This window comes from Solea solea, chromosome 8 (assembly GCF_958295425.1).
Source record: "Solea solea chromosome 8, fSolSol10.1, whole genome shotgun sequence".
NCBI lineage: Eukaryota > Metazoa > Chordata > Actinopteri > Pleuronectiformes > Soleidae > Solea > Solea solea.
The window spans coordinates 2,347,003-2,373,818 of NC_081141.1; the positions used below are offsets into that span (position 1 = coordinate 2,347,003).

A 26,816-nucleotide genomic window follows, 5' to 3' on the forward strand; every position below is an offset into this window, starting at 1 on the left:
TTGGTCACATGGTTGCATTTAAAGCCACAGAGAAAGTTCATTTGCTGGAATTAATCTGTTTTCTTTTGGATGAATCCCGAACAGTTTTCAGTGAAAAACCTATTCATCAATCATACAGCATTTTATATGAATTGGGCTCTCGTGACACATAAAACCAGCAATCTTGCTTCTTAGTGTTTCATGTGATATGTGATGATCATGCTTCCTGCTCTTAACTGGGATGGTTTCCAATACATTCTTGCATATTAAAGAGGTGTCAGTGGTCCATTGTGCAAGTAATTAGTGACGTCTAAAATAAAAAAAACCACACACACTCATGTGTAATAAATTCAGTTAATCATCCCAAATGTTACACATGTTTATACAAATTTTATTTTTATACATAAAAATTAATACAATATAGAGTATAATACAGTTTATTTAGAATTTATAATACAACCATTAGGACAACACAGGTGTGCAATTGCCTTTAACACATGGACAGTGGACAATGTGTAAATAATAAATATGCATTAGGGAACGATATCTTAAAATGTTTTTCAATAAAAACAGTTGTAGATTGAGACTCTTGCAGTGGACAGTGTATAACAGAAATAACCTGTGTTGTTGGGCTGTTTTCAAAGTTACTGTGAAATCTCCCTTTAACCAAACTTCGCGCATGCGTGTTGCGCCGTTCTCCTCGTGATGACAGCAAATGACAGCACTGTCCGCTCCTGCAGAAGCCAGTGCGAGACTGCTAGTCGCTAACAAACAATTCTTTTGACTCGAGAAATCTTCGGCTCGGCGGTGTTTGGAGACGACGTGAACGGCCAGTAAACGTCAGTTACGTTGGGTAAGTTGCCAGTTGTATGTCCGCGTGTTTCCTTTATCACATTTGGCCACTCAGGAGCTTTCTCCCTAAAGCGAAGCTAACGCGGCTAACTAGCTTGTCGTTAGCTTACGCTGCTCGACTAGCATACGTTACCCGGGTGTTATTTGGTTATCGTTAGCAGTCCAGTGCTAGTTGTCAAGGCTAGTTAGCCTCGTTCACCACTGTGCTGCCTGCTCAGTCAGCTGGAACGCGAATCTTAACTGGCTGATACTAGTTCAGCAGCTGTGTGTCTCCTGTACAACATTTAGTCAAATCAACGTTGTTTATGGGTTTATTAGATGTGATAGTCAGTGGGTCAAAGACACCACCATCTAGCAACAAAGCTATAATAGACAACAATCCAACTGCTCTCATTTTGGTTTGTTTGTTGCCTGTGTACATTTGTCGGTTGGCGAATACCACATCGAATCAAGGATACTGTGTCCTCGTAACTTCTCGTTAGCACCACTTGAAACTCTGCTGTTGGTTTAAAAAAAAAAAAAAATCCCCACCCCACCTTCTGTGTCGGTGAAAGGAATGTCCCAAGTTGTTTTGTCAGGCCGTAGGTTTCAATTACACACGATACATATTAAAACACTGGATATTATACTGTTCACTCTTTGTAGCCCACCAGCAATTAAAAATGTGGCTTTGCTGCTTTTCTTCACTTAATAGCATCAAAAACTATATATTGTAATCGTTTGTCTAATAAACTCTAGTCACTTAACATAAAGGTTGTTTACACATCAAAAATATAGTAATAAAATTCCATTTTGCTCACATCTCTGCAGCATTTTTACCCACTGTGGACATGAATGCTGACACATAGCATTTAATGGTTATGCCTTTATATTTGAGATTAGTCGTGTGCTTTGCTCATTAAAAGGGAATTGTGCTATTTTCTGCCTGAAACTTGTGTATAAATATGGGTGTGTAAATGAGTGGAACTATCATGAAGTGTGAATGACAACAACATGATGCTAATTTTGTCATTCACCCATTTCTTGCATTGGTCCAACTCCAGTTTTATTCTGCACAGAGTGTACATGCTTTGGTCGCAAGAGACAAAGAAGAAGATGAAACATAATTGAGCTTATGTGATGAAGTCATGTACAACTCAGCGCTCAAATGAAACAATTTAACACAATTGAGGCCGATCAGTGCTACTGGAATGGAATATGATCTTGAGTATGTATGTTTGGAATGCTGATGTGAACTGAACCACAGGTAAAATGCAGATGATATCGTTTTTGTTGACATTAATAGATTTGATTGCAAATTGCAATACTGTACTTTATTTTTTTTAGTGGTGTGTTCACCCTGTGCTGTTTTTTTGTGAAAGTCACACCATAAGCAGTTTCTTGCCCTGAAGATAACAGATAAAGTGTCAGTTACTGACTCAGAACTGGGTTAAGCTTCATTATACCCACATTTAAAGTGCAACATAGACACTTTATTGAGAAGTAAATGGTCTACCATGTTAATGTTAAATACTGTGTTTACCCATAAAACTTTGATCTAACACCCAGTTATTTACCCTTAATTCAGGTTGTTACAAAAACGGTTGTTAAGCATTCCTTCATAAACACTTCCCTGCTCTAATGCATCTAGAAATATGGGTTTTATGATAATCCAACTTCTGAATTTGGATACACCTTTTATTGTGTATTTTTTCTGGATGGGAAGGTCAGATTATGTCAGATTACCAGGCTCAAGTGACTCATATGCAGTTCTTTCGGTTGAGATCAATTTTTTTCAGGGCTGTGAGAACACAGAAATCTTATCACCATTTCTGACTTTTAAATCAGATCTGTGTTACCCAAGTATGTGGTCCTAGATTAGATGTATATTTGAAGTGTGGTCATGTGACATGAATGAGAATGGTCATGTGGCTTTTTGACTGTGCACTGAGCATTGTTGTCTTTGACTGGCGCATGGTGGTATATCTAATCTTACCTCCAGCTTCAGTATTGAGTGGTCTTATGAATATGATTTTTTTCTATTATTGGTGATGCATGTAAAAAGGTAATAGTGTGCTAATTGGTGTCAGATTCAAATTTGATCTGCAATGAATGAACAATGTGGCTGGTAATCTGAACGTAGCCTTAATTAGTTATTGTCTCTGCTTTACCGACTTCAACAGACCAACACCCCCTATACTATCAGCTTTCATTTCCTAAAGGTCCTGGGTTTTTTATTGTTATTATTCAAGTTTCAGTATTTGGCTTTGAACGGGAAATAGTAAATTGTAAATCTCATGTTTGTAGAGGAGAGTATGATTATTGTAAGAACATATCTAGAAGGGAAGTGTGAAGAGGATGTTGGCTCAGGCCTGTGAATGATACCTTTGGTAGAAAGTGAAATCCTTTGAATTTCCATAAACAGCACTTGGTTCTCTGGTTGTGTGTGAGGGTGGTTATGTAGTGGTAGGAGTGGGCAGTGTTCTAAACAACTTTATTCCGGTGATGTGCCGTTTGCTCAGTTTTTTAAATAAATCAAGTGCTTCACATCTATAATTTTTAACTCTTTATTTCTGTTTTTTTTGCCACTGCCTGCCACTGTCTTGCATGCTGCTTTGTTAAAATAATGGTGCTGACATGGCTCCTGTGGTTGAACATTTGGTCCTGTGGTTGAACATTTGGTCCTGTTGTTACACATGTTAACCATGTCCACTCCTGCCACCAACTATTATTCTCACACAAATCAGAAGTCTGAAGGTTATGCTTCACTTCACATGGTCTATAGTTTGGTTTTGCTTCTGCTTTAGAGTTCCTCAGTACTCTCCACAACTGAGTCACCAGGTAGCTCTGTGAAGTGGCTTGTATTGGAGTGGAGGGTCACACAAGGGAACGGTGAATGGCAGTTAACCCGTGCACGCTGCTTAATGCCCCATTTAACTCTCACTTCGTTTCCAAGTATGTGAGGAATGTGCCAGTTGAACAACACGAGTGTATACGTGGAAGTGCGCCATGTGTGTACTCGTCAGCCACTTACCTGCCACTTCATTCAAAATGTAGACTTGCTTTCTTTAAATGAAAAATCTATTACCTGAAAAACATGCTAGATATTTGTGTGAAATAGCTTACTATTGTTTCAGTCATTTTTGATAATGCGTAACTTGGAGAGCATTTTCTTTTGCTTACTTTCCATTTACCATACAGTATATAGAATAGACTCTTTGTGAACATCATTTCATTGTATTTTTTGCACCAAAAACAAGGTAAACTTACATATAATGATGATTAAATGCAGTAAACCTAATGTGTTTGCAAAACTTTATTACTTCAGCTGATTAGTTGGTAATTTATTTATTTTTTTGAGTGATCACATCAACTGGCAGTCACATTTCTCTTGTGATAAAGAGAAGCTGTTCCCAGTGAAGGGGAAGATTGTAAATATTCCTGTTTCTCTCCAAACCACAAAGTAACTGTGTTAGTGTTATTTAAATTGGCCTTAAAACTTTCTATTTTTCTGACGATTTATATCACTAAATGTAGATCTGTAATCACTGTTTATTCTTGATTTGCAAAGGCAATTGTAGAGCCTTTCACTGTGCAATCATTATGTGTGTAAATCTGCATAACCAATCTGATTTGCCTGGCATATCAACTCAAACTCTATGGCTGTCTGTTAGCTTTTGAGCAATGAACCTTCCTTACACTTTTTCCTACTCTGGGGCAGTTTTATTCCAGGCTAGTCTCATTGTCCTCCCAGAGCCCTTGTCCACAGATAAATCGGTGTTTGCTATGTTAGCTTGCAGCTACAAAGAGGCTTTTGTGCAAAAATGTCCCCAAGAAATCTTTCAAATTTCATGCACTCCACTTGACCTACAGTTTGTCAGGATTGGAGAAGGAGTGATTTGCATGTTGTGCTGTGTGGTGTAGTTTGTGAAAGCATGCTTTTGGTATCATTGTGTGGTGCGTGAATGTACAAGATCACTTCCCCTGTGTGACACGGACATCATAATGTTAAGGTACACCTTTGCAGAAACCGTTTTACAGAACCAGTTCCTGCTCTGCCTTGAATTCATGTAAACAAAAACAAATGATAAAATCTGAGCTTTTACTTCAATAGAAAAAGAGTTTGTGAAATGAAAAGCATTTGTACAGCAATGTTTTGTATATGTGTGTGTGTGTGTATATATATGTATATATATATGTATATATATATATATATATATATATATATATATATATATATATATGTATGTGTATATATATGTATGTATGTATGTATATATATATATGTGTATATATGTATGTATGTATGTATATATATATATGTGTATGTGTAAATAGTAAGATAGATAGATAGATATATGTATATGTTAAAAGGTAAAACATGAAACATGAGGTATTGATGCTTTTTGTCTCTTATGTTCTTTGTCTCTGAGTTGTACATGCTGAATAATACTAATCTAGACAAATATGTTGATTTATATGTGAAATAGTTTGAACTCCCTAAACAAAGCTGTTTTAAGAAACATTAGTTTATCTGAGCTTGTGTTACACGTTCACCAAGTTCACTGGTTTCTATTCCGTCTTGTCCCTTTTTCTGCTTCAGTCATTTCCCTCTCTGCCTGTCTAAGTTGGTGAAGATGGTGAAGCCAGACATCCACACTCTGGCCCACCACCTGAAGCAGGAACGGCTGTATGTGGCATCAGAGAAACAGCTAATCCAGAGGCTCAACTGTGATGTGCTGAAGACAGCTGAGAGGCTGTTCCGGGCAGCATGGATCGCCAAGCAGCAGAGGATCAACCTGGATCGTCTCATTCTCACCAGGTCAGACCATCATGCATCACTCTGGCCTTGAGATGAAGTTGTAAAATGAAACGCAATACACTGTAGTGTTGGGCGGTATACATATATATTTTTATGGTGTGTTTTTTTTGTATACGTCAAGACCAGTATACGGGAAACGGAACGTGGTTTAGCAAAACTCTTCTGTCCTCATTTTGAATGAAACTTCCTTAAACTCGTGCAAAAGCGATAACTAGTGCTAAGAACTAACTAATTGTGAGATAAAATTTGTTGAGGTATAAATAGCTTTAACATGATTCTTATTAGTGATAAAACATTTGTCTACAGTGCGGAGGCCTCACCTGCTGAGTGCTGCCAACATGCCAAAATGCTGGAAGACACACAATTTGTGGATGGCTACAAGACACTGGGCTTCCAGGAGACGATCTATGGCGAGTTTTTGGCCCGGCTGAGAGAGAACCCCAGACTGGTGGCTTCCTGTCTGGTGGCAGGGGAGAGGCTGAACCAGGAGCACACCCAGGGGGTCATCCATAACGTCTTTACCTCACTTTATGGCAACTGTATTATGCAGGAGGACGAGAGCTATTTGCTCCAGGTTAGAAACTTGACTTGGTATCCTCTGTCATATATTAGGAAAGCTGATTAATAGCTTCTCAGCGGGAGTTAATGTTTTGAATTTGTACATGTTTTTCCAGGTGTTGCGGTACTTGGTAGAGTTTGAATTGAAGGAGAGCGATAACCCACGGCGCCTGCTGCGGCGGGGGACCTGTGCCTTCAGCATTCTTTTTAAACTCTTCTCAGAGGGCCTATACTCAGCCAAGCTCTTCCTCACAGCCACCCTCCATGAGCCCATTATGCAGCTGCTAGTTGAAGATGAAGATCACCTGGAGACAGACCCGGCCAAGGTTACAGAGCGCCTCACTCCAGCCCAGCAGGAACGCTTTGGCGAGAAGGGCTCTGAGGGCTACAAACAAAGGGTGCAGGCAGCTGTGGAGGCAAATGAAGCAAAGCTGGTAGCTCTGGTCAACAAGTTTATTGGTTACTTGAAGCAGAACACCTACTGCTTCCCACACAGCCTGCGCTGGATTGTGTCCCAGATGTACAAGACGTTGTCATGTGTGGAGCGTCTTGAAGTGGGCGAGGTGCGAACCATGTGCACGGACCTGCTGTTGACATGCTTCATCTGTCCAGCTGTTGTCAACCCGGAACAATATGGTATCATCTCTGACGCCCCCATCAATGAAGTTGCCCGCTTCAATCTGATGCAGGTATGGGAGAGTTTACATTTCATCCTTCATCCTGCCCAGTCACTCTCCCCATGAGTGACTCTGCATCATGATCTTCTGTGACACAGGTGGGGCAGCTTTTGCAGCAGTTGGCCATGGCCGATGATGACGCAGACCCAAGGCGGAAAAGCAGTTTGTCGAAATTTGACAAGGTTTGTGTTTGTAATGTAAACGTTTCTTTAGCTCTAGCTTAATTTTCTGCGATGTTCCTCTTGTATTAACAAACCTTTCTGGTGTCTTTGTCTCCAGAGTTGCGTTGCTGCATTTCTGGATGTGGTAATTGGGGGAAGAGCAGTTGAGACCCCACCCATGTCCTCAATGAACCTTCTCGAAGGCCTCAGCAGGACTGCCGTCTATATTACCCATAACCATCTTCTAGCTCTGGTAAGCTATTCAGCTCCCAATATGAAAACATATCATCAGTATTTTCATTCTTATTTAACACGAGAACAATACAGCTACCATGCTGCATCATAGGCATACAGTTTGCAATTAGGTAGCAGTGAACAACTTCCTCTTGTGGCATAGGTGGACTTTGTGCGTGGTGTGACAGCAGGAGACCACCTCCGGGAGGAGGAGCACATGGCCCTGGAGAATCTGCTGGCCAATGTGCCCCAGTCTCGAACTGTGAAGAGCAACAGTTTGGAGCTCACACCCTCCAACACCCCCCAGCTCTCCCCGGCCACCACTCCTGCCAACAAGAAGAACAGACTCCCCATAGGTACCTTCATGACATCTAACCTTCAGGCTTCCTGCTTATGAAATACATGGCAGATGTTTTAATGTGCTTAATGTGATGCAATCTCTTGTAATTTCCCAATGTGAGGATCTGAAGGATATTTAGCTCCGTAGGAATATCGCAATCTGCAACAAGAACTAGCCGATAGAGGGGTAATATTTTGTTTAATGAGAGGCAAAATAAACAAGTAGCGCTGAGTGGTGATGGCTAGTCAGAGGCCTGTGTGTTATTGCAAGCTAATGAGCTTTTTCTCAGCTTGTTATAAAGATAATTAGCATGGCCTGGATTGAGGCTCAATTACAGAAATGACAACCAATTAAATTACCAAATATAAATGAACTCATTTTAATTGGAATGGATGGAAAAGATGCATAGACTACCTTCATTAACATTTCAAAGACAAATGATGCTGTAGCAACACCCCCTTAATTGGATATAAACCACTAGTTCTTGCTTCTCTGAAATATGACATTTATATACACAGTCTTGACTTGACAATTGAAAAACTTTGATTCTAAATTGTCCTCTGTATTCTTTCTCCAACTCCCTACCTTGTCCTTCTCCTTTCCTCCTGTGCTGCCAATGAATGACCAGGACAACACTTAGCTGCCATAACATCCTGGGACCCCACAACCACCACACTGTCTGCCCACATTCCATTAGTAACCCCTTTTGGTGGGTAGGCTGTCAGCCATGTTAGAGCTGGACAGAACACATCCCGTTTTATCTGGTGTTGAACACACTCAACATTCATCTAGTCCATGCTCATAGCTGCACAGTAACCACCCTGCCTCACTAGTACTAGTACCTGTCACCATGCTTTCACTATGCTTGCCTTGCCTTGCTTTGGCTCATCATTAGAACTCAGATTTTTCATTTTGCTTCATCATTCTGTGGAATTTGGCTATTCATTAGGAGGTAGAGTTGGGGAAATATTTATATTCTGTCCTGGCATGTGCCTAAGTTATGGTTAAAAAATAAAGAAGAGGCCAGTGTAGTTGGTTTTAAATAGATTGAAGGCACAGTTTCATGCAGGTGAATGTGTTTTTAGTGTTTTTATTGAAAGGTGTGTCCAGCTTCTCCAACACCCTCAAACTATAAAGGGCTCATGCACTTTTATTTTCACTCAAAACTATTAATCTTGAGTGAGTATGATGTGCTTCTCTTTGTGGCATTCATTCCATGCAAGTCCCGAACCTTATTGAACTTAACAGTACCACAACTAAGTGGTTTATTTAAATACATTATATTCTGTCCAGTAGATGGAGCCAAAGAGTGGCATGCTAATGTTTAATGTAATCTCTACACATGCATTGCTAAAATGCTTTTTTCCAACTGTGTCTTTTATTTTCTAGTGACATCATGAGCGACATGTCCATGCACTTTTGTTAACCAGTTAATGCCATTTTCAGGTTTTAACACTGTATTATTTTTTTAATAATACTAACTACTGTCTAATGTCTAGAAATGAAAGATGAACTTGTCTGCATTGTTGTCAATGTAGAACTAAAATTCACAAGGTCATTTTAACAATTTTGTTTGCAAAACTCACAGAGCTGTTGTGACTTGTAGCTCAAGAGGAATTAAAATGTTAATTTTCCTCTGAATTAATTCATGAAAAACAGTTACAAGCAACGCATTGGTCCAACATGTCAAGACAAGTGTCATTCGTTTTTGACTTGTTCATTTGTTGACTTCAAATTTCAAAATGTGTCGCTAAAAATCAAACACATTTGTCTGTTTTAAATATAACGATCAAAAAATAATATTGGTTCCCTCCACCCCATTAAACCAGCAGCTGCTCGTAGCCGCAGCCGTACCAACATAGCCCAGGAGGGGGAGGCAGAGGCCAGCTCCCAAGAGTCTTTACAGGAGCTGGAGGCAGAGGAGGTGCTTGTGATTTCACTCGGGACTGGTCCTCAGAATGTCCCTGGGATGATGTCAGAGAATGAGGTAATATGACTTAAATTTATGTTCTCAATAGCAAGAGAGACGATTTTATCAATTCAGTGCCATGATTTTGCTGTAACTACATTGTATGTGCACATGGCACAATGGCACATTTTGTGTAGTTGAGCTCATGTGCGTCTGAAAACTACTGAAAACTGAACTGCACTATATTCTGCTGAGAATTGTGCACCTCACATAAAAAAAGCTCCTTATTGAAACATTTAAATGGAAAGCAAGCAAGTAAGAAGTGCCGAGTGTCCCCAGGTGCTGTAAGTGGTGTGGCATGAGCCTGAGATTTCCTAAAGTTGTTGTTGGTGGTGTTTGCATGCACTGTAAATGCTATTTATAGCAGACCCTGTTTCATAGGGCTGCTCCATTATGGGAAAACTCATAATCACGATTAGGGACGCACCGAAATAAAAATTGTTGGCCGAAACCTAAAATCAGGAAACACTTGGCCGAAAATTGAAACCGAAACACCGAAGGAAATTATGTCAATTCTGTGCCATTACCCTGTGCCAAAGTTTTTTACAGATTATATTCATGCTTTAAAGAATAAATCAATTAAGAAACTAAAACTAATATGAAAATATTTAGGAGGTTGTTGTATTTTCTTTCTGTCTCCAGGTTTTGAACCTCCAGCTGACCGATGGGGCACAGGGTGAAGGCCAGGCTGATGATACCAAACTGCATGGCAAACCGGACAAAACCTTGCGCTTTTCCCTCTGCAGTGACAACCTGGAAGGAATCTCAGAGGGTCAGTCTGCATTCTGATGACACATGGAGCTACCACATGAGAGAAAACAAATGCTGCAATAAGACAAAACACACTACAATACATTTGTATTCAGAAGTAGATGCTATGTGATGAGGTCAATTATTAACATTTTTTTAATTTATTTATCCCTACTTCTTTTCTCAGGTCCATCCAATCGTTCCAACTCTGTGTCATCTCTGGACCTGGAGGGAGAGTCTGTTTCTGAGCTCGGAGCTGGACCATCAGGGAGCAATGGAGTGGAGGCTCTACAGCTTTTGGAACATGAACAGGGTATGTTTCCAGATTTCATACATTTTCCTTCATACATCAGCGGTTAAATGAGTTAATGATGGTGACTACTATTAATTATAGAAATGCATGACCTTTTCTTGTCTTGTTTAAATTGAAACATTGTACGTTTGTGGCACATAAATTCTTTTAGACCAGTAAAACTGCAAGACTGTTGCTTGAAATATTGTCTCGTGTCGCAATGCTTTTAAGTCCGACTGCTCAGAAACTCTCTGATGTGAGACAGGTATTAACTGACTAACCTGCAAAGCATGGACATGGTGTTTTCCTTTTGCCTATCAATGCGGTTTACATCTTTTTTTTCAACCTCGGTTTCAGCAGTTTTATGCAATTGAATACTAGTTGTTCACAAGGAGTAGCATCATAGCTATAGCTGCATTCTCCTCTGCCCTAGTCTCAGCATAAGATCAGAGGCCACTTAATATGTATGTCCATTAATCAATTAATTATTTATCAGTTGAATTCTTAATGGCAGTAAATCAAATAAATGTTAATCATTAACATCTTTTGTTTGTTTGTTTGTTGCTAAATGTTGCTGAGGTCTAAGTTGAAAATGTGATGTTCCCTATTAAATGAAGTACATCCACACAAGTGAGGATAGTATGACATACTGTCTCATCTTTCTTTAGCCACCACCCAGGACAACCTGGATGACAAACTCCGCAAGTTTGAAATCCGGGACATGATGGGTCTGACCGACGATCGCGACATCTCTGAGACGGTCAGTGAAACCTGGAGCACCGATGTGCTCGGTAGCGACTTTGACCCAAACATGGATGAGGATCGGCTGCAGGAAATAGCAGGTGGGAGCATGACTTCATTGATGTGATGATCACACACGCTGTACAAAATGTTTTTAAGAGAGGAACTTGCTGCACGGAGGGACTGTTGATTTAGTCAATTTAGAGAAATGTCATCATCTTGTGGCATATGGGTGAAATAGCCTTGAAAATGAATGGCGTCATTTGAGCTCAGATTCTTGAATTGAATTTCAAGGCCCTGTACATTTCTTTCATGATGGATTTCTTTGAATAAATAAATAAATAAATAAATAAATAAATAAATGTCAGCCCCTAAATTAGGTGAAATTAATAACTTAGGTTAGTGATTTTCTACTTATTTTTTCATTTTAGGTTTAATCCATTTTGAAAGTGTAGCTGAATGAACTAATTTGTTGCATCAAAAAGCAAAAGAAAAATGTTTTTTTTTGTCTTTGAAATGAGCTTGCACTATCACAAAGGAAGTAATGTAGTTATTTAACAAATATATAATCATAATACACTGATACACAAGCTTATCTAATGTGAAACTAAATATTTTTAGTCTGTACTTTATTCAGACTCCAACATCCCCGTTTCCTTTGCCTCTGTCATCTCACTCTTTACTCCTCCCTCTCTCTCCCTCTCTCTCCCCGTCTCTTTCTTTCGCTCTTTGACATTCATTCAGTCCCTGCAGTCTTATTGACCTTGGTTCCTTCTCATTTGCATCCACCATTTTTCATTCTCTGGAATATGGCGTTGGGGGACTTTTCCATCATTAAGTGAATTTACAGCGATTTCCTTATGTGTTTTCTCCAAGGGATTGGGTTATGAGATGCACATTAAATATCCATTAATACCTCATTATCCCACTGATAAGATTACCATGATAATGAGGCAGAAATTCTAATTGTTTCACTTCTTGTTGTGCCACTCATTTAATCATCCACCTGAAAGACAAGTACTCTGCGCCCCTACCTTGAAGACTGTAAACACGGACAGCGGGATAGAGCTCTCCCACTGCCAATGAGCGCCCTGCCCCCACCAACATCAGTGCACGCTGTTGCCTGGGTGCTGGCACGCACGCGTGCTCATGCCGCGTGTGTGCCCTGAACTGGAAGCATGACGTACCGGTGGGGTGCAGCTTCTACAGGTTGACTTTCTGGTGATGAGCCTTGGCCACTGACTCCCACTCACACCTGCTCGCTCATTTCCCCCCTCTTCTGCGTTCTTCCACCTTGTTCCACCACAACTTCTCAAACGGAGATGGAGGGACACCGTGCTGAGGACTTTGTTTGAGGGGGGGAGACGTGGTAATTTGGTTGTGAGTAATGCTCGGCTTAATCAACAGATCAAAGTCACGGCCCTGGAGGCCAGGGCAGGGTGAGATATTATCATTAACCTCTGACCTTTGGCACAGTGGTATATGTGCCAGTGGGTCTCAGCGTGAAAAAGGCACACGACCTCCAACTCGTGCGCGTTTCTGTGTGTAAAGCTCATCGTCTCCACCCTTAACAGACATGGAGATGTTAAACTGATGGAACACATGAAATATTTACTTTATGTAATTGTAAATACAATATTTTATATACACTGCATGGTGCAAGTGAGCAAACTGTGATCATCCATGAATGTGTAAGAAGGCAAAAAGCATTTGGAGATTGTTAGATTGGTTTCAAGCCTCATTCACATATGGAAATTAATCTAATATGAGTCAGATTTAGGCATTTGCGTCCATCATCTACGTAGACGGATCATTTATTCTCCGTCAATGCAAATCCTACGTCCTTAAAAAAAGGATGGAGAATCACGTGATTCTCTCTTTTGACCAGTGCAGTGGAAGACGGAAGCTCAAGCCAGTGGATTCATGCCGAGGTTTCATGCCTTCCAAGCCTTTGGGCGAGGATATCAAAATTTGAAAACACATTCTTTTTCCATTGCGGCCTAACCATTTACCAGTGTAAATGTAGATTTCATGAAAACATCAGTTGATGGTGACAATAATGATCACTTGCATCAGCAAATGAAGAAGGGAATTAAATAAACATGCATGCGACTCAAAGTTCATCCTTTTACTTAAGGCATCTTTTCTGTTGTGGCATTCTCAAGTTGCTCATTTTGAAAATCTGAATAATTTATTAAAACTAATTAGAGAATATGAATCACCAGCAGTGCCTTAACAACACATGCTGTTGAGGCTAACAAATAAAAGTGCCTTCAAGATGACTTTTCCTCTTCCGAGGTGACTTCTTGCTGCTCCAGCACTTTTTGGTTAACCCTTTGTCTTTCTGTCTGTCTTGGTTCTCAGGGGCGGCTGCAGAGAACATGCTTGGCAGTTTGCTGTGTCTTCCTGGCTCGGGTTCAGTGCTGCTGGATCCCTATGGCTCCACTATCTCCGAGACCACAAGCGAGGCCTGGAGTGTGGAGGTCCTGCCCAGTGACTCGGGTGAGGAGCAACTTTTATTCTGAAACAGACTCCATCCGCTCTTTGTATTATCTCGATTCTTGCTCCTCGTCTCCGTTACAGCCGCAGATGTGTGTTGGCATTCACACGTGCGTGCATGCATGCATGCGTGTGTGTATTTTCATGTGTTTCATGTGTTTGTTCATCACAGTGATGGGGGTGGGAGTGCAGGTGCTTTCCATATGCCTAAAATGTGTGCATACATCTGTCATCATAATTGTGTGCATTTGCCTGTCGTTCAGGATAGATCTGCCTGTGCCAGTAAAAGGCAGCTCAGGGCTTCCTTAGAGGGACCGCCAGGTGTGTTTGCACCTGTGGTGGAGGAGTGGGGAGGGAATCACAAGGAGAGCAGTTGTCCTCACTCGCTTTACATGTTGTCAGTTTTTTTTTTTTTTTGTTCGGCTAGACTTAACATTGGATTACATAGAGTAATGCGGACAATTTGTCATGACAGTAATCACTCACTGACGGCGAGAGTTGGTGAAATGCGAGTATAGATGGTGCTTTTCTCGTCTGTTTTTGGAAACTGAGTATTCAGCTCCTAAACTAGGGCTACAACTAATGATGATCAGAACATGTTAAAAAAAAATAGTTTTCCAAACCTCAAAATGATGATCCTCTCAAATATCTTGTCCACAAACCGGAAGGTTTTTCTTTTAATGATTAGACCAGAAAATATTCACATTTAAGTCGCCGTACAATGAAAATGCTTGTTTTAAACATTCAAACTGATAAATCTATTACCAAAATAAGTGATTATTAATTTATTAATAGATTGATTGTTGCAGCCCTAGCCTAAACCATTTGTAACAACAGTAATAATACATTTTATTTCAAGGGTAAAAACAGGTAAGTCAAATAATAAATGGTGGGACAGGATTTATTAATAAACTACTTTTGTTTTGTTTAATTCAGAGAAGTGCTTCACTAACAGTGTTAAGTGTTTCTTTTGGAAAACCTGCGCCCTGTGTCATTTGAAATGATACACCATTCCAGTATGTACTGTGCAAAAAATGACATGCATGAGTGTCTTTATTGGTTTTTGTTCCGTTTGTTGCCCCTGTTCTGCTCAGTAATAGTGCGATTGGAGGCTTGCTTCGAGTCGAGCGCTTGTTTCATGGCCAGGCAGCAGAAAACAACACTCTGAAGAGCACTTCACTAACACATTATTACTAACGAGCATGCAAATGAGTACTGCTGTTAGTATGCAGCCTCCGGGTTCGACCCAACAGCCCCGTTGGGTAGCCCAAGTATTGGCCGTACTAGCGTTACAGTTTGGTTTGGCAGTTTTAAGACATGATAATGTTTGCTTTGTTTGACTTGCTTTCCCGACAATTTCAGCAGACGATGGAGTAAAGTGAGAAAATGACAATCATCTGTTGCAAACTCCCACAAGTGGATTTAAATGATGCTTTATTTGTACTTCAATTCACATCTGAGACACTCTCAGATGTTGTTGTTTTTTTTTTGGCATTTTTCTTAACGTCTGGGTTTGTTTTGCAGAGGCTGCAGACCTGAAGCAGGAGGAGCGACTGCAGGAGCTGGAGAGCTGCTCAGGTGTTGGCAGCACCTCGGATGAGACAGAGGTCAGAGAGGTCAGCTCAAGACCCAGCACACCAGGCCTCAGTGTTGTTTCAGGTATGAATCGAACCACTCTATCTCTCCACCTCCAAACATAGTTTGTCTGCTCTGTTTTTGACTCGGTTGTCCTTTTAAGTTTTTATTAACTGACCAACATTGTTGAATAACTGGACTTGCTTCAGTAGAGAGCGGTCATGTTGCTGTGTGGGTTATTAACCAGTGTACTGGGGTCAGTGGGGATTTTTCTGTATGACACAGAGGTTAATGCTGGTTGTCTTTTTCGTGGGCTCAGGTGGACATGCTACGTTGACATGCATGAAGTAGTATGCTAGATTAGGAAGCCAGCGGTTATGTTCCTGGCTCAGCTCACAGGAAAACATCCCCTGGGAAATGGCCAATGGATAGTCTGCGTCTGATGATCACTCTTATGTGTGTCTGTCCCTGAACCCATGGGAGCTTACGCTACCAATTTAGAGTTCCCACTGGGTTCCAGTCTGAGAGAGGCCGTGCAGCATAGACTAAAGAAAAATAGCCTCTTGTTTGAGAAGCATTGAACACGCAGATTCACTTTCCTGACTGCCGAAACCTCTCACTGCAAAGGTGAAACTCGGTTGCCATTGTCCTGGATGTCAACACAGCTGTTTTTCAGGTATCAGCGCAACCTCAGAAGACATCCCCAACAAGACCGAGGACCTGCGGTCAGAGTGCAGCTCAGATTTCGGTGGAAAGGACTCAGTGACCAGTCCAGATGGGGAGGAGTCAGGCCACGGTAGGAGAGCGTCAAATCCCCATGAGGCTCACTGAGCCATCAGTTCACTGTCTTATCTGTTCAAAACAGCATCAACAGGAGCAATCACTCTCTGTCACTCCTACAGCTGCTACCAAGCTCAATCACTTTTTTATTTACTGCCTAAAGTTATTGGAGAGTTAAATATTCTGTGTGTCTCTGTTTGGAGGCCACGCTATTATCTTTTTTAACTGAATGAAATAAACACGTTTTTAAACTAGCAGTAATAGGCATTGTGCAGTGTGTATTAGGGCTTGATTTAGCTGTTGCTTTTAATTGTCTCATATTCTCCTGTGTTTTTACAGGAGCACACCATCTGACATCTCCACCCTCACAGGCAGATTCCTTACTGGCCATGTTCGATCCCCTCTCCTCTGGTGAAGGTAATTTGCACTTGAAAATGCTCTACAACCAATCGGAGCTAGTAATAAGTATAATTAAATCCCCGCCCTAATGTTGTGGATGCACAGAACAGCTTGAGCTTTTTCGAATTAACCAAGAGTGTTTCTATACCCTTCATACGAGGCTCAGCTCGTAAGTGCAAGTGAAATGTCACTTCATTAGGCTGATTTAATATTCCAGTTTATCCTCCGAAGTCTTTGTTCCCACTCCTGTGTGTGTGTGTGTTTGTAGAGCCGGTGGAACGTGTGTGTGAGAGAGGAATAGTGGTGGCTGTGTGTCTGTGGCAAGGTGAAGGGATGACAGGTTGAGAGACCTCACCCCAGGCTCTTTGGCACTGTCCCCTTGTCCCACTGTGCTCATGGCACGAGTCTGCCATTGGACGCTTTTCAGGAGAGTCTATCCTTGGAACAGGTGGCCTACCTACACCTAGGGCTCATCTCCCACTAACATCTCTCTTTAGCACGCTCCCTACTTTTGAGGTGCTGTTGTTCCATAGGTTTTTATTGTACCTCAGTGTCTTAGGTCATTTACTTTAATATTGTGCAAATGTTTACTTGGACTGAACTGAGTCATGGTCACTGTTTCTTTTGTCAAGAATCTATATTATTAACTTTAAAACGTATCCTTTTCTGTTACTGTTTATATTATTGTGTAATACTGGACATTGGTATTACATTCTTCAGTCTGCATATTGCGACACAGATGTAAATATTTCCATTGCATATGATTCTTATCCTTCTCTTTTATACTGTTAGTATTCTTAATTTTTATAGGGTGTTTGTTGTTAATCTCATTTTCTATTCTTGTTGTAGTAGTAACAATGTATATCCAAAAGAGATAGCAGTTAGCTTCTCTTTGACATGATGTCTCAGAGAAAAACATTTAAAAGCCCAATGTCGGGAAGAACAGAGGAGATTGTGACTGTATTTCATAATTAATTGGTAACTTAATTGTTGACACTAAACAACAAACAAACGCCTCCCCTGCTCACCCCTCCCTTACCAAAATGCATCAGGAAACTGCGGGAGACGTCTTTGTGCTTCAAAATCCAAACCAGAAACTGTTGTCGAAACACGGCGATTCAACATTTTGGCCTGTGTAAATTGTGTAACGGAGGCCGTTAGCAGGGTCCTTAGCATATAAAAGGCTTATTCTAAGGCTATGAAAGCAAAACAGTTTTTATTTTACAGCAGTTATACACATATACGAACGTACTTATGGGTTGTATTATGATTGTATTCAGTTTCGACCAATAAACCCTCCTAAACGTTACACACTGGACATTTAATTTTATTGGTAGCAATTTATTAAGATATTAACAGTTTTAAAGGCAGTTAAATACAAATATCACATGGGAAAAACTTCACTACAGTCTTTTATTGTGTACAGTGGGCGAGTAAATTACCCTTATTTAAGAGTAATGAAAACTAAATTAAAATATGGCCTGAATTCATTCAGTAAAATTTTGTATGTTTGTCTCTAATACCCTAAGGAACTGGAACAATAGTGCGGCCTAAAGTGCATTATGCCAGGCCCTCTCACCCTCCACCTGACCCTCCCATCCCTGAAGCCAGTGCCCTGGGGCAAGAGACACGCCACTCTCTCTTCATGCCCCACTGCTTGGCCCAGGCTGAGCTGGAGCACACCAAGCAGCGCCACTCCTTCCCTGACAGGCTGGTCCGCAGCCGCAGCTCTGATATTGTGTGTCCAGGCCGCAGGCCCACAAGTGATCCTGGCCTAAACCGACGTGTAGCAGTTGAAGATCGCGACCCCGCCGGGTCCTTTGCCTTAGGACCTTCCTCGTCCCCCAGCAAGGATTCCCTGAAAGGAGAGGTAACAGCCTGCATCTGTGCTCTGGGTTAATGCCGCAGACCGTTGTGTGTTTGAGAAATGGTAACACCTTAATTTCCATTTAAAGGCCGAGGACAGGAAAGACAGTGACGACGAGAAGTCTGATCGCAACAGACCGTGGTGGAAGAAACGCTTTGTGTCGGCCATTCCCAAAGGTGAGGAAACGTGACCAGTGTAAACGTTTCATCTCTTCAAAAGTGAAAAATGGAGCTCGAGTAGATTTTTAAATGATCTGTTTGATTGCAGCGATCCTTTATTTATTTTTTTTGTTGCGAGGGAGAGAAAAGTTCTCTTAATCACAACTGACAGGAAGTATCACCCTTTAAAGAGCAGCGTGAAAACCAATTTATAATGTGAGAAAGAGAATGATGATCCATGTTGTCCACTCCATTGCTGACGTTCCGGTTGGAAAATTATGTTTCTTGTTGTTTGAAGTTACTCCAGAGATGTGTCCACTACTTTTTCCTCTCACGTCTCACTGGCTGCAGATTTATATAGACTTTTCAAAGCTAATCAGTCATCAGAGGAGCTTTAGCTGTGGAGATTGTATGGCTGCAGCCCTCCCAGCAGTGCTGTCAGCCAGCGGCTAATGGTCATTAGATAGACCTCTCTGTCATCAGCGCTGATAGATGACACATTTCTTGTTGCACTTCTACTCTACAGCCATCTCTCATACATCTGTCTGGGAAATAATGAGCTGTGCCCACATGGAATGAGTCCTTATTACTCTTTGGGTTAATGATGTTTCTTAAGTAAACAAATAAATTGAAATTCCTATAATGGAGCGCAGTGTGTGTCGCTAACTTGAGGAGCTATGACGCCTCAACCCGCCAAACTCCAGCCAAACCTTGTGTCGTGTCCATTAATGTCTGTCCTGTTGCTCTGCATGGAGACGCGTAGTCGGTCGTCCTGCAGACCGGCAGCCTGTGTTGTGAAAGGCCAACCCTGTCTGTTGTGTTCCTCACAGTGCTGTATTGGACGGCTGAGAGTGACGTCCCAGGTAACGCTTCCATGCTGCCGTCATTCAGCTAGCTGTACTTGCTGGAGCCCGTGGCTGTGTGCCCATGCTGCTTTGTAGATGTTGCCATAGAGCTGTAGAGCTGTGATGTGACATGGCCTGAGATTACACACCTCAACATTCCTCATCCATGCATCTATTTTGTCATCCTTTCTTTTTTGCCACAGTGTCTGTCGTCATGTTATTGTATTGAGAATACAGAATAGCAGTGTTGTCTCAGTGAGACAGTATCTCTTTTGTTTTCCCAGGACAAGCATCAGTGTGTGATCGTTTACATCTATATAGACTGGACATCTTATGAGTTCCACTGTACCCGTTTGATATTCGCAACTTCAATTTTCGCTTTTCTACAAATTTGACAAATTTTGTAAAAAAAAAGAAGAAAAATATGAAGTGGCCGTCGACAGCTGACTCGCGATCAGCCTGCCGTCCAAAATGCTGTCACTTGCCCAAGTCAGTCATAACATGTCTCTGCACCACAGCGCCAATAGCAGCATTCAGGAAGAGGGACAAACAAGAGAGGGATGACATTGCCCAGGAGCGTGTTCCGCAAGGTCAGTCCTGGCTCTTTTTTTGTTTTATTAATTTTTTAAATTGTGCTTGGTGGGTTTAAATTTAATGCAACCTGTTTGCCGGTTTGACAGATGACCCACTGCCCAGACATAGCACACAAGCACAGGCAGCCGAAGACATTTTGGACAAGTACAGGAACATCAAGAGGCCCAGCCCGAGTGATGGAGCTGCAGGTGGAGCTTCCTATGATGGTGCTGGAGGTCAGCAAATAAATCTCTTTTTTATAAAACCGAATATTAAGTAATCAATATGTACACTTGTTTGTTAAGGGTGCAACTTTTTTAATTTCCAAAGATCTTTGTGTTGAAGACAACTTGCACGACTCTCCAAGAGAAGATACTCTGCAGAACATTTCCACGGACGACCTCCCAGACTCGGCCAGCCAGACGGCACAGCAGCACGGCTCAAAGTTCTCTTTCAGGTCAAACATTCAGAATCCTTCGATTAAAAATACCGAGTCTTTAACAATCTCTCAAGATGTTCTCGTTTTCTCAGCAGCACGTTGCTCAGACACTGCTCTCAACGCGTGTTTTTGTCTATTTTTGATTGCAGCGATGCGAAGAAGAAGTTGAGGTTGGCATTGTGTTCCGCAGACTCTGTGGCTCTGCCCATCATGGCCCCTGTAACCACACGAAATGGGCTCCCTGACCACATGGATCCTGAAGGTAGGACTCTTTGTTGCTTTCATTCTGCGTGTGTGATTTGAATCTGTTGCAAAACTAATGTCTTGTCACAAACCTCCTCGGGGAGCACAGTTCAAGCCTTTAATCCTGGCAAGCGTCCAGCCAGCTGAGACTGTCCTTAAAACAAGACACCAGATCTGCACAACCTTGATCTTCCCACTCACCTCTCAAGGTGTAAGGCAAGGTTATAAGAGTGTGAGTGCAGCTCCCCATATGATAAAACAGCTAAATCTCCATACCGCTTCAGAATACACGTGTAGCAACACAGATTAATGTAGGTACAAGGTTTTATTAGAAATATGAACGCTTGCCTCTCTGCACAGTTCTGCATCAGATCCTGAAGCAGGACAGTAGCTGCAGCGTCCAACAAAATGGTTAACAATAAAAACACAGGACCCCCATCTCGGAACCCATCAGTCACATTGTCATGTGAAGGCGCCAGGTCGATCAGATTACACCAGCCAGGCGTTCTTTAGTGAGCTGCGAGCAGTGTTGTTTGACGCCGTCTCCCCGTCGCCCCCTCCCTTTCAGACAACGAAATCGTCTGCTTCCTGAAGGTCCAGCTCGCAGAAGCCATCAACCTCCAGGATAAGAACCAGATGGCCCAGATCCAGGAGACCACGCGCTGCGTCGGCCGCTTCGACGCACGCACCTGCAGGAAGCTGCTGGCTGCCATTGCAGAGGATTACAGGTAGAACGGGAGGCGTGAAGGCATCTCTCGGGTCATTTTGCCGGTCGTTTTGGGCACCTACAAAAAGTATTAAAAAAACCTATTTCCACTGTGTGTTTGTTTTAGAAAGCGGGCACCGTATATAGCTTATCTAACCCGGTGTCGTCAGGGCCTGCAGACGTCTCAGGCACATCTGGAGAGGCTCCTGCAGAGGGTGCTGAGAGACAAGGAGGTCGCAAACCGCTACTTCACCACCGTCTGTGTCCGGCTCCTTCTTGAACACATGGAATGCAAGATGCTTGACTTTATTAAGGGTAAAACATCAACTTATTTTTCCCTTAGCTGTCCCTCAGTAGTATAATCATTACGCCACCTTGTTGTCGGCCGTCTTCAGTGTAATTCCCATGATTTATGATGCTTTTGCTGTTATTCTTTAAACAATAAAAGCAGATATGCTGTGGAAACTATATATTAAACATGTAGTGTTACAGTACACTTTGTTTCCTGTGCTGATGTTAACCCCGGGATCGGTTTTTCCTTCTCCCCCCCGCAGCGTTCCAGGGGTGCACGGCGTCAGACGACAAGACGGCAGCAGTGGAGGATTTTCTGCGCTACTTGTACGGTGCTATGGCCCGTGATGCCATTTGGCAGTATGCAAGCGAGGACCAGCTGCAGGACGCCCAGATGGCTATCGAGCGCAGCGTGATGAACCGCATCTTCAAACTGGCCTTCTACCCCAACCAGGATGGAGATATTCTCAGAGACCAGTGAGTAACTGAAACACAGATCTCCACTAAGAAGGCAACAAAGCAAGGTTCTTGTATATATCGAATATGTATTGAAAATAATGTTTGTCATCGTGGTAAACAAGTTCTGATCCACTTTTGTTCTGTAATGTGTTGAGTTTTGTGTTCACTGAGAGCCAGAATGGACCTGAAAATATGAATTATAATTAGGGCTGAATGATTTTGAATAAATTTCAAAGAAATTCCGATATGATTCGCGATATCAGAGAGAATGGTCATTTTTACATCATTATTGTCATTTTAATTTGAAAAGTGTGTGATATTTGTGCAGATGTGTGAGAAACAAAAAATTAAAAAAAATTATTGCGCCTCTTGCGATTTGATTTTCGATAAAATTTCAGCCCTAATTATAATGCAAACTATTTTTCCATCGTGTATCTTGACAGTTATAGACATAGACCGTTCCTTATTTGAACAGGACTTGAGAACGAAGCGCTTTGTTTTCCTTATGTCGTCTTTACAGATCCACGCCATATCAACGTTTGGGGATTTGATTTATGAGACTGTTATGAGACTGTTATTCAAAACGATTCAGTTTGCTTGGTTCCTTTTGTCTTCTCTTTGAAAGAGCGACCGTCGCGGCTTCATTTTCAGGTTGATACGTTAGAACAGCATCACCGTGTCCACTCCTCCTGAACTGATATGTCTCCCGCAGGCTTTTCCACGAACACATCCAGAGGCTCTCAAAGGTGGTGACAGCCACTCATAAAGCACTTCAAATCCCAGAGGTATTTATTTATTTTTTTTACTCCCAACAAGCACTTAAAGATACACACATAATAACTTCACAACAAGTTGTTTTAAAAAAAAAAAAAAAAAAGCATTGAGCATTTTCTGTCTGTAGGTTTACTTGAAGGAGGCTCCGTGGCCCTCAGCTCAGGGTGAGATCCGGACCATCAACGCGTACAAGACTCCACGGGACAAAGTCCAGTGTATTCTGCGCATGTGTTCCACCATCATGAACCTCCTCAGTTTGGCCAACGAGGACTCCGTCCCCGGAGCGGACGACTTTGTCCCCGTGCTCGTCTTTGTCCTCATCAGGGTAATTATGTTCCGTTATTTTCCCACACTTGGCCGCATTAGGGCTGGGCGATGTACCGGTAGTAAGAGTTATACGGGTGTATTTTTGAAAGAGACAATATCGCCATACCGGTATATTATATATTATTTATATATACCTAGTTCAGCTGCTCAGCCACACCCCTTACATGTACGTACGACGTAGTGTTGTCCCTCCCACGCTACGCATCACAACAGACATTTGAACGATACATTTTTCTTAACCATCTTCGTTACTCGTTAATACAAAATAAAAGTTGAGCTGGTGACGTAATGCCTGTTTGTTGTCACTAGTTTTTAGCGGCACCAGCTGTTAGCCGCAGATTTCGGCTCCAAGTGGACTGAAAACACACCAGCGGTTCGTTTACCGTGACCGACACAGAGGCTCTGGTCTCCAGGTTTCTGGTCTCCTGTCTCCGGGTTTCTGTTGTACATTCTGAATGCCGAGTTTCAGCTATCGGCTGTTTCAGCTCTCAGCTAAGCGAGCTAACCCGTTATGTTCAAAATATCGTTATAATATCGATTAAACAAAAATTATCGCGATGTCAGTTTTGGTCCATATCGCCCAGCCCTAGGTTGAATTAACACTCTCTACCTTCCACGCGGATCGCTCATTGACTGTCAGTGAACTACCATTGTAGCGACTTCTATGTGCTAACACGTGTAGGAATACTCTGCATGTTTCCATATTTCTGATTATAATCTGTACGGCATTGTGTGCGAGCTTTCCCGCAGCAGTTAATGTGGGCCCGTCCCCGCGTCTCCTCCCCCTCCAGGCAAACCCGCCCTGCCTGCTGTCCACCGTTCAGTACATCAATAATTTCTACGCCAGCCGGCTGAGTGGGGAGGAGTGCTATTGGTGGATGCAGTTCACCGCGGCGCTGGAATTCATTAAGACCATCGACGATCGCAAGTGAAGCAGAACCAGCCACCTGTATGGGCAGACTGTGGGGGAAGGAGCCGGGAGACTTCCCCACCAACTGCTCCCTCTGCACAGTTTAGAAAACCTGGCCCTCAGCCTGCTCTGTATTTGTATAGCTTGTACATAGCCAGAGACACTGAAAGATTACAAAATATATATTACTGTATGTATCTATGTGGACAAATTCAGGTTTTAGCCGTGGTGGAAAAAAAAAAATGGCCTTGGGGAAAAAAAAAATGGGCAAAACTTTGAACCTGATTTAGATTTTTTTTTTTTTTTGTCCTTTTATCTTTGTCTTCTCAGTCATGTTTCTTTTTTGGGGTCTGTATTAGGGATTTTATACACACACACACACACAGAGATACTAATATGACATTAAATCAACACAAAAGATAATCCTATATAAAGGGACCAGACTTTCTTGATGTGATCACTGATCTTTTTATCCCCCCAGATTCAGAGGGAAGGGCTTCCAATTAAATTACAATATAATGTTCATTAAATGCATTGTAACATGGGAATTTACAGTGTGTGACAAGTTACTGACGGCATTGCGTGACTTCATAAACACTGACGTCCATTTACTACTCGGAACGTTAGTGTGTCAGCGGTAGGGCAGCTTATTTCATTAACTTCCTCTTATTCCCCCCCCAAAAAAGGGCCCACATATTTATATGAAATAAAAAAAAATGTATTTATTTCTGTAACTCTATTTAAATGCTTTGTTTATCTGATTTTAAAGAAATTGCACATCGTGGCCATTTAAAATGTCCGAGGCAGGAGTTTGAGATGGGAAGGCACCTTAGCAGTGAGGGAATGCTGGGAGATTAGAGCACAGGGTGGAGTTATTGAATTCTTCTGGGTTTTTTTTTTTTGGTTTTTAAACTCGGCATAGGCATTACCGCTAACCACACACACACAGAAACATGCTCTAACGTCTCCTTTGTCCAGCGTTAAATTACTGCATCACTGATCGTCATGGCTCAGTCCCTCTTTAATACACTTGAATTCAAACAGCTATTCCCCTCGGTGTGCTGGATCCTACCTCGTAGTGATGTTGCACCTGCACAGATGATCTGGTTGACGACAGAGCCTTGGATCATTTTTGCACTGTTAAAAAAACAAAAAACAAAAAAACAAACCGCGAGGGATTGGAAGGAGAAGTTTGATATTGACCTGCTGTGATTCCCGTCGTCGTCACCCTTGATTAACAAAAGCCTTTTGTAGTGAGCTGTTATAGTTTCTAATTTTTAGAATATAATAACCTTCAATCTAAGATGTTACATGTGTCCAAGGGCAGACTAGTAAACTATTGGATCTTAGCTCTACCTCCTCTAGAAGTTCGAGAAAGGGATTCTTGTTTATGTGCACTTATTTGTTTCTTTTCTCCAATTTGCCGAGCTGTAATATCCCAGTTGTTGTTATTGTATCTTTCCAATTATAGAAACTAGCATGTCTTTAATTATGCAGAAATGACTAAATCTTTTTTTCCCCCTCTCTCTCGAAATCATCCGCTTCACTTTTGCTCAAAGACGCGTGTTTCTAGTTTTCAAATAATCCGCTTTCTTTTCGTGTTTAAACGAGGAGCAAGTAATCCACACTGTTGACTCGTGATTACTGACTTGCAGTTTATGCCAAAATGGATGGTGTAGTCACATGTGTGTGTGTGTGGGGGGGATGACTGCGTGATCGGTGGACCCTCTGCCTCCTGTTGCATGAAGTCACTGAATGGTCTGTACATTCTCAAATAGGATAAACAGTGGAATAGGATTAGTATCTGCCACAGGCCCCTTGTAATTGAACGTGCGGGAGGATGCAAAGCTCCTCTCTGTGTCTCTGTTATACTTGCATATCAGTACTTGATTTATTTTGCACAAAGCAGGTGTCTCTTTGTCTGGAGCAGTGAGTTTTTAAAACGGGGAACATTAATGTGATTGAAATAAGAAGTTGACGCACCTGACCGTCACTTTCTCACGCTGACGGTTCGCGGGCTGCACGTGCAGCAGATTCATATTTGCAGTCCACGTCCTCATCAATCTGATGAGAAAACCATGCACTGGAAAATCAAGTTGCAGGTTGCATCTATACTAATTAAGTCTGTGTGATGTCACTTTAATTGGAAATGCACACTGCTCAAATCGGATGAAATTATTTGGACCTGGCTTATGTTTCAGTGCTTGCCTCACACACACACACACACACACACGTCTGTGATAGCCTCTGTATGTATGCAAGCGACTGTGCCGGTGACCCAAGAGTTGCTTCCTTCAAAGCTTTACTGCTCTGCGCCCCCCCCCCCCCCCCCGTACAGTTAAGTTCACAAGTTTGAGCAGAGGGTGGGGAAAAAAAAAACCCCAACAACAAATAATAGTTTTACATCTTACATCTAATTTTACATTTAATTGTAAGCTTGCACAATTATGACATGCGGGGGAAAAAACGCCGGTTTGTCTTTACTGTGATTAATGCATTATGTAATTCTTAAAAACAATAAAAGAAGCTGAACTTTTCCTTCCTCCTTCTTTTCCTGTGCACCTGTTTTCCTCTTATATTTGGTCCTCGGTTCTCACAGTAAAAGAAATGTATGCAT

General features: G+C 41.9%; 1 protein-coding gene across 8 annotated transcripts; it reads left to right on the forward strand.

Moving 5' to 3' along the window:
- The first annotated feature begins 684 nt into the window (after positions 1-684).
- Positions 685-26,736, forward strand: gapvd1 (GTPase activating protein and VPS9 domains 1). Of its 8 annotated transcripts, none has more exons than XM_058635709.1 (29): positions 685-832; positions 5,414-5,632; positions 5,939-6,206; positions 6,307-6,879; positions 6,966-7,049; positions 7,147-7,281; positions 7,426-7,618; positions 8,231-8,311; positions 9,432-9,589; positions 10,214-10,343; positions 10,509-10,634; positions 11,282-11,455; positions 13,719-13,856; positions 15,378-15,512; positions 16,105-16,224; positions 16,548-16,625; positions 18,137-18,477; positions 18,563-18,650; positions 19,463-19,495; positions 19,996-20,067; positions 20,158-20,286; positions 20,381-20,507; positions 20,639-20,751; positions 21,301-21,460; positions 21,566-21,753; positions 21,993-22,206; positions 22,901-22,973; positions 23,090-23,287; positions 24,081-26,736. In XM_058635709.1, the coding sequence occupies exons 2-29, from the start codon at positions 5,448-5,450 to the stop codon at positions 24,219-24,221; spliced, it is 4,455 nt and encodes a 1,484-aa protein (XP_058491692.1). In that variant the 5' UTR covers positions 685-832; positions 5,414-5,447; the 3' UTR covers positions 24,222-26,736. The 8 variants fall into 8 exon arrangements, with proteins under 8 accessions (XP_058491692.1, XP_058491694.1, XP_058491693.1 ...); XM_058635711.1 differs by having other exon boundaries at positions 20,396-20,507; XM_058635710.1 differs by having other exon boundaries at positions 9,435-9,589.
- The last annotated feature ends 80 nt before the right edge of the window (positions 26,737-26,816 follow it).